Source organism: Saccoglossus kowalevskii, chromosome 14 (assembly GCF_978046115.1).
Source record: "Saccoglossus kowalevskii chromosome 14, keSacKowa6.1, whole genome shotgun sequence".
NCBI classification, from domain to species: domain Eukaryota; kingdom Metazoa; phylum Hemichordata; class Enteropneusta; family Harrimaniidae; genus Saccoglossus; species Saccoglossus kowalevskii.
Genome location: NC_140654.1, coordinates 22,435,077 through 22,444,163, shown reverse-complemented (window position 1 = coordinate 22,444,163; position 9,087 = coordinate 22,435,077). Strand labels below are relative to the sequence as shown.

The 9,087-nt window shown below is 38.5% G+C and overlaps 1 protein-coding gene across 1 annotated transcript; it reads left to right on the top strand.

The window, feature by feature from the left end:
- Positions 1-5,815: 5,815 nt before the first annotated feature.
- On the top strand, positions 5,816-7,162 carry LOC100367779 (uncharacterized). Its single transcript, XM_006821500.1, has one exon. It carries the CDS (start codon positions 5,816-5,818, stop codon positions 7,160-7,162), a length of 1,347 nt encoding a protein of 448 aa, XP_006821563.1.
- Positions 7,163-9,087: the final 1,925 nt, after the last annotated feature.

The window sequence follows — 9,087 nt, the reverse complement described above, 5'->3', positions numbered from 1 at the left end:
TAGCGATTTAAGATGTTTTGTTGTGGCAGGCCTTACAGTTCGCGTATATCAGGTCAGGTCAGGTGACACGTCTCCTATGCTGGAGTTGTGGGAAAACGGGTCATAAGCAGAAATACTGTAACTATTATGTATCCGGCCAGGATATCATTATTAAGATAGAATATTATTTTATGAAGATATGTGATTTGGTAGTTTTGTGTAATTTTGGTGTTTATTTATCTCCGTAAAACTCTAACTGCTTCCAAGCTTAACGCTAATTAATCACGCAACCGCATTTTGTAAATGTAAAGTAGCAAGTAAAAAAATAATTCAATGAGATCATGGAAACCCGAAAAAAAAATAATATGCTCTCTCCTGTCCCACCTTCCACGGTTTAACTGTAATAACTACGAGTTTAATTTCGTAGTTGATTTAATTTTTCTCAAATTATAAATGGTGTTACGCGGCCTGCGTCCCGTAATTGTCCGGGTCATAATTATGTCAACTTTAACTAAGATGTTAATATCGGCTCCCATTCATAATTTGGTAATTTCTGACCATAAGTCTAATTTCGTGATTCTATTCCTTATAGAAATCTCAAATTGTTTGTTGAGTCTTATTTTTGGCTGACTTTCTGACCACGTCTCTAGTTTCAGTACGCAATATTAATACTAATTTGGCATTTGAGACGTGGCATTCTTTTTTTTTCGCATGCACCTTTTGTTTGTAGACGTGTGGAAAAAATAAGACATCCGGTAGCCTGAATATTATATCACTCATAATTAGAGAAAGAGACAATTTTCGAAGGTTTGCGCGTATTTTGGGAGATATTACTGTTCTAAACCAATATAGAGCCACATGTAATCTGGTAGTTATTGTAATCTAGACCGGTGAGAAAAATGTGCATCTTATTGAAGTCAATAGATCAAACAATGCTGACGCATATATAAAAAACGAATTGATCGTTCATGTTTCAGTTAGCCATAGCTTTAATAATTTTAATACACATTCGCATATGTTGTGGGGAATTCATATTTTACGAATTTGCAATTTCCAAATTGTCCATTACTTGACCATTTGTTATACCGCCAGTCACATGTCTTTACGTGAAGAGCCAACTGTTCTCACTATGAGCTGGCCTTGACAATACGTCATCTAGGTTTAGTGTATTTCTGCTTTTTTCAATTGTGTATTTCTCATTTATTCATTTAATTCAACCTCAGTATTCGATCAGGTATTTCCCGGACATGTTCAAGCATGCAAAATGATTTCATTACACAATAGCGGTTAACTATTGATATTGTATCTTGGAGGGGAGTACTGAAGAGATATGCATTCCCCCACGTTATTAGTCCATTTCGCTTTAGTTTCAGGCTTGAAATTGAATGTAGGCAAGACAAAGGCTGTTTGGTTTGGGTCAAAAAAGGGATGCAGTGACAGAATATGCCCCACATTCAATTTAATATGGTTAGAAAATAATTTTGAATTATTGGGACTGATCTTCGACTTAAATTTAGAAAACATGGTGGTTTTAAATTATGAAAATAAATTGAGAAAAATTTCTTCCTTGTTTGCTTCATGGGGCTGTAGACCACTGTCTCTTTTGGGTAAAGTTACAATTGTTAAAAATCTTGCAATCTCACAACTAATCCATTTATTTTCCTCCTTGCCATCCCCTCCTCGTGCATTTATGAATCGTCTTAATGCAATTATTAATCGATTTATTTGGAGGGGTAGGCGAGCTAAAATATCCAGGGCTACTCTTAGGCGTGGTGTTGAATATGGTGGTTTAAATTTACCTAATTTAACACTATTTTCCAAGGCGTTAAAATTGACTTGGATTAAAAAGTCCCAAGAAAAAAGTGCTCACCCGTGGAAAATACTTTATTTTAATATTTTTAGGAAAATTGGACATTATAAGATTTGGGAAGCAGATGTAAATTTTATTAAAAAGTATATTACTTCAATTAAAAATAACTTTTGGTCGGAAATAATGAACATTTGGCATTCTTGTATAAATCATCAAAAATTTAATTATCAAAGTCAGGTTTTGTGGCATAATTCAAATATGCTATAAAAGATGATTATGTCAACAGGAGGTTGTGGCAGGAAAAGAATGTTTGGTATGTCAATGATTTACTAGGAGATGATGGCCATTTTTAAGTTATGAACATTTTAAGTGTAAATACGACTGCAATGTTAATTTTTTTGAATTTCAATCTGTGTTAAAAGCTATTCCCAGGTCATGGAAAAAGGAGTTGCAGGAGAATCCTAAGAAATTAAATTCTATCCTTAATGTTAGAGACAAAACTAAACCTCACAAAAAAATGTATTCGGATTTGGTTGGGAAAAATGTACCTCCTTTGGGCTGTCAAAATAAATGGGAAAAACGGCTTGAAATTCAAATTCCGGACGAAGATTGGAAACCCATTTTTAAACTACCATTTCTCTGTACATTTGATTCCTGGCTGCAGGCATTTCATTATAAATTTTTACATAGGGCAATTTACACAAATAACACTTTGTGTTTATGGAAATTAGTTGATAGTACATTGTGCACTTTTTGTAACGCTGATATTGAAAATGTACTATTACTAGGATATTTTGAGGAAAATGTCAGCAACTCTGGAAAAAATGGACAAACGTTGATATTTTATTGTCTGACAGGGATATTTGTTTTGGAATACACGGCAGTTTTTATTGTAATCTTCTCAACCTTTTTATTTTAATTTGTAAAGAGCACCTCTATTCTGAATCGAAAAGAGGTTCTGTCCCAAATGTGGAAGTCGTGGAGAGTATAATGTTAAACACTCGTATTGTAGAGCGACAAATAGCTATCAATAATGGTTCAATGTCTAAATTTAATGAAAAATGAAACAATTTTAATTATGATTAAATCACTTACTAGCCAGATTTGTCAGCTTATCAATAATGTTCCCCCCACTTCCACTTTCTTTAAGCCATCCACTTTTCCTTTTTTGTATTTTTTTCTTTCTTTTTTTGTAAATGTATTTATTTAAAGTAATAAAACAAATTAAAAAAAAAAACGTTATTAGTCCATTGATTGTGGATATAATAAAGCAGGTAAGCGTCGGCTGGTGTTAGATTATAGGAACGTTATTTTTTGTCCTTGTTCAAATTCAACGTTCGTTAACAATCAAGAAATTTGCGTATATAAAGAATGGAAACACAATTATAGGCAATGAAGGGTCACTTTCGTATTTTTTCCTTATTTGTTTTGAATGTTTGCTTAGAGTCCTGTTTATACAATTACCTGGTCGCATGTTACAGTGGGTTACGATTATCCAACCATCCATCTTTTTATTGATAGTCTATCCAAGCATAATTGTTGTTGAATCTAGAGAAGACTCTGTATCTGTAGAAATGTTTTGAAGTCGCTTTGTAAGAAATACTCATGTACAGTTTTGTTAATTTCAAGAGTTTTTAATTTGCTATGTTATTTACGAAAACCACAATTTATTTTTTATTTTTCAGTTAAACTGAGCAGTACAAACAGGGTAATACAGTCGTTATTTCTATACTCGATTGAGTTGCGTGCCCTGTAAAAATGTTACGGAGATGTGTCGACACTGCATCCGTTATATTCACGTCATCTGAATATCTTTTAGGTCAAGCGTCTTCGTGAAGTGCGTGGCGATGATGCTTTAGAGTTTGGCATTCATTCTTTGCGGACAGGAGGTGCAACTGCCGCATCTAACGCAGGTTTAGGGCCAGGGCCAGGGCCGGGGCCAAGGCCGGTCATATACCGCGAAAGATGGCGTTGCTGTTGACTCGCTGACTAGTCATTTGTCAATTTCGCAAACTTTGTAGGTGTACGGGCCCGTTCTTTTTTATCTACGTGGCCGCACCTGGCATGAACCTTACGTTATGTAAGTGTGTGTGTGTGTGTTGTACATTATCGGATGTGACGAGTCTAGTAAAGACATATTGTTAACCGCGTTTCGCAGTATAGCGGTTAACTATTCGTGATGGCAAACAGACGGGTATGGTATGTGGGGTCATGTGACAAGGGGTATTTAAGTGGAGGACAGAAGGTTGAATGTCAATCTAGGCCAGTCTCGCTACAGTGCAGTTTTCAACTGGTTGTTTTGTAAGTTTGTTAATGCTTGTTGTATAATACAGGGCGACACCCGCCACCTTCCCCTGGGCACATTCGACAGTGCGACGGGTACAGGTTTCCAGGTATTTTTTGTCCCCAAAGGGGTTCGTTTTATTCCTGGTTTTTCCTGGGCGGTCGGCGTGCCAGTAACGGGGGTTACTATTTTGTCGATGTTTTTGTCAGTTATTTTAACTATTTCTTTGACCAAGTAATGTTAATGCCATTTGCCGAGCATCAATAGTCGATCTTTTTTGCAGTCCATGCAAGATATTTTTTCTCTCATTTAGTTAATTTCAATTTGAACACTACATGCAATGTAATAGCAGCCGTTTTTTAGTCGGCTTTTTTAGTGTGTTTTGTTAAATAAATGGTTCGCCGCACCGACTGCACATACGTGGCCGCACCTGGCATGAACCTTACGTTATGTAAGTGTGTGTGTGTGTGTTGTACATTATCGGATGTGACGAGTCTAGTAAAGACGGTCCTAAAATGCCAGAGAGCATACACGATGAACAAATAAGTATTGTGCTATGGACTTTTCTTGTTCTCTTGTCGTTCTTATATAATTACGTGCTCATATTATGTTTTATATGACTAAAATCATATACATCTATTTTGCAGTCCGTCTAACACTGAATCTTACAAAATTATGTAATATACTTGTTCACGAGAAGTCCAGGTATCACTTATTCTAAGACCTATTTGTACACTGTTATTCCTTATTTCAATAATAGCAATCCAGTTGGCCATGCGTACTCTTATTCAAATAATCTAATGCAGAATATAACTTGCCTTTAATTCTCGAGAAAGAAGTGTATTCAAACGTGAGGTGTTTCTTGCACTCTGTGTGCTGAATATAGCATTTGTATACTAATCAAAGATGAGATACACACCATGAAACATGTAGAGGCATTACAATACAAATCTAAACTATCCAATTCAACTCACAATCACGCAACTTCGAATATTATACACGATATTGAAATACGATATGTTTTACATATAATGTATTTGTTAAATATTTAAAAGTGATTTCAGCATTCACCATGAATAAAATCATAATAATTTTTCTAATATCAAGGTACGTGAAACCTATACAGAAGCAATAATTCTGAAATTACGCGATCATATGTATGTCAAAACACAACGAAATTGCAATTGAGCCTGGCCTTGTTTAAATAACGTGAACGTATTTACAAAGCAGAGCTAAGAGTCTTGCTGTGAAAATACATGTAGTGATTCCATCGAAAGGTACAACGTGTCAAGCCTCCTTTTATTTTTAATACGCAACTAAAATGTGAAGCATAGAGGCATTGCTTCATCAACGTCGAGGAGTTTCCAACCATGCACAGCTTATTCAAATAGTATAATACATCTATTCAATGAGCATGCATGTGGATTATATGTCGATGATGACCTATGACAGTGTTCGTCCATCTCATTGTTACACTGATGTAATGTTGTTATCTGATATGTGAACATCGTATTTGTTCCTGCCATCTGGCGCATGAGTCATGGTCATTGCTATAAATAAATCACTTGTACTTTAGCATTGAAACGGGTTGTATCTAGTCTTACTTGCTCCCCATTACCCAGGCATTGTTATACGGGGTTGTCAATACGTTACATTGGCGACGAGGATGGGATACGGGCTGAACAGTCTCGTCTATGTGTAGCTTTACTTGGAAAACTTGGAAACGACGGATTCAGGAACTTATGGCGTCCGAAAGCATCCCTCACTATGAACCATTCCAAGTCCACGAGGAACCTAGCACCTGTGGAAAAAGGTGGGAGGAATGGTTGGAAGGATTTCAAATCATGATGATCGCGTGTGACATCACGAGCACTAAGAGACAACGAGCTCTACTTATCCACTACGCGGGGAAAGAAGTACGACGTGAAATCAAAGCACTCCCAGACACCGGCGAAGAAGACGATGTCAAGAAACTCATCGAAGCTCTCAACAAACGTTTTGCTCCAAAACGAACGAAAGCGTACGAAAAACACGTGTTTCGTCAAGCAAAGCAAAAATATGGTGAGTCGACGGATCAGTACCACGCCCGGTTACAACTTCTTGTGGCAAACTGCAATTATGCCAACCCTGACGAGGAAGTTTGCACACAAATCATTGAACACTGTACGTCGCAAAGACTAAGACGGCGAGCATTGAGAGAAGACATGAAGCTAGAAGACTTGTTAAACTTTGCCAGAACGATGGAAGTCTCTGAGTCTCACGCTGCGGACATCGAGGGCAACATGCATGCGTCAACAGTCAACGCAATTAGCCGAGGCTTCAAGTCTAAACATAATAAACGTGGAAAACCAAAACGGGTGGCCGTCAATGAATCGCGATCAACCTCTCGATTATGCTACTTTTGTGGAGGCGATTATCCTCATGACGGACCGTGCCCTGCAAAATGCAAGAAATATAAATCATGCGGGAAAGATGGACATTTTGCCAAAGTTTGCAGATCCAAACCAAACAAGGAAAGAGACCGCAAACCAAAACGATCTATAAGGCGAGTTGACGCTGACACAGATTCGAGTAGTGAGTCCAGCCAAGAAACCGACCAAGTGACATACGTATTCGGTATACGCACGGAAACTATTCACGCAACCAAGGCAAAGTTTCAAACAGCTGACATCACAATTCACGGTAAGGAAATTAAATTCTTGATTGATACTGGTGCAGCGATCAACATAATGGATGAAAGTGACTTTGAAAAGCTTAACGGGAAAGTCAAGTTGAGACGGACTTATACAAAAGTATTTCCATACAAGAGTCAATATCCAATCGAAACCCTAGGCGAATTCCGGACAGACATCAAATGTAAAACGAATAATGGAAGAAAATCGCTATCGAATATATTAGTTCATGTCGTCAAGCGCAACGGTAATTTCGGGGAATCGCTACTAAGTTTTCAGACAGCAGAAGATTTGGGACTCGTACAAATAATTAAACAAGTCGGGGGACAGACCGTAACAGACAAGCTAGTAAGCGAATACAATGATTTATTCACAGGCCTAGGCAAAATGACAGATTTCCATAAAAGCTACACATAGACGAGACTGTTCAGCCCGTAGCCCAACCGCATCGTCGCATTCCGTTTCATATTCGCGAAAAAGTCGAAAAGAAAATTGCAGAAATGGAAGCCGCCGACATAATCGAAAAGGTCGACGAAGCAACACCATGGATATCGTCAATTGTTGTTGTTCCTAAACCAAAGAATCCAGACGATATACGGATATGTATTGACATCGACGCGCGAATGAAGCCGTCAAACGCGAGTGACACATCATGCCGACGACTGATGAAATCATTCAAGATCTGAACAACTCCACAGTGTTTTCCAAACTTGATCTGAATCAAGGCTATCATCAACTCGAACTAACACCGGCATCGAAGTATATTACTACGTTTAGTACACACGTTGGTTTACGCCGTTATAAGCGACTCAATTTTGGAATATCATCGGCATCAGAAATATTCCAAAATGCTATTAGACAAGCAATCGAACATTAGCGATGATATACTCATACACGGAAAAACGCAGGAAGACCATCAAAACAGTCTGAAAGCTGTATTCCAACGACTACGCGAAAGAAAACTTACTCTAAACAAACGAAAATGTGAATTCAACAAATCAAATCTCATATTCTATGGTCATCGATTTTCAGCGGAAGGTATGTCACCAGACCCAGATAAAGTCGCGGCTGTCAAGAATGCCGAAGCCCCAACAAACGCAACTGAGGTAAGAAGTTTACTCGGTATGGTAACATATTTCTCACGATTTATACCCGACCTAGCGACTATTACGCAACCCCTTCGATTATTAACCGTAAAAGACGCGGTATGGGAATGGTCGAGCACTCATCGTAATGCGCTCGACACGATCAAAGATCGATTAACATGCAATTCATTCATGGCATACTTTGATCCGAATAAAGACACTGAAATCGTAGTAGACGCAAGCCCTGTTGGTCTAGGAGCAATGCTCACTCAGAAAAATGGTGATGAAGACGCACCACGAGTTCTGAGTTACGCGAGCAGATCACTTACTCCAGTCGAACAGAGATATTCTCAGACAAACGCGAGGCGTTAGCTGTTGTATGGGCTTGTGAGCATTATCATTTATACGTATATTGCAAACCTGTAAGCATAGTAACCGATCACAAACCGCTTGAACGTCTCTACAACAATCCAAACGCTAAACCGCCAGCCAGAATCGAGAGATGGGCTCTACGGTTACAAGACTGTTTATTCAAGATCGTGTATAGGCCGGGAAAAGACAATCCAGCTGATTACATGTCGAGACACCCGAACACGAAAAGCACGCCAAACAGGAGACAAGAGAAAGTCACTGAAGAATATATCAACTTTATCGCTGGTCATGCAGCACCCACGGCGCTAACCTTGGATGAAATCAAAGAAGAAACGAAATCTGATCCTGCACTGCAAGCCGTAACCATGGCGATTAAAACTGGTAGATGGTACGACCACACGAATTCTTCAGACATCGATTCTACAGACATCGACCGAATTTCTTTCGAAATGCTGCGAAAAGAAAGAGAAACACTAACACTGGTGTCAACTCAAGATCTAATTTTACGCGGATCACGAATTATCATTCCGAAATCGTTACAAGAGCGGACAGTTAGTCTTGCCCACACCAGGGTGTAGTCAAAACGAAAAGATTACTGAGAGAAAAAGTTTATTTTCCCAACATTGACAAGCTGGTGGAAAATAAAATCAAAACCTGCTTAGCCTGTCAAGCCGCCACACCACAAAATAGGCGCGAACCGTTACAAATGACGTCACTTCCTGACTACGCATGGCAACACGTGTCGATGGACTTCTGTGGGCCGTTCCCCAGCGGAGATTATTTACTCGTGATAATAGATAACTATTCCAGATTTGTTGTTGTTGAAATAATACGATCTACTTCATCGCGAATCGTAATTCCGATACTCGACAATGTATTCTCGGA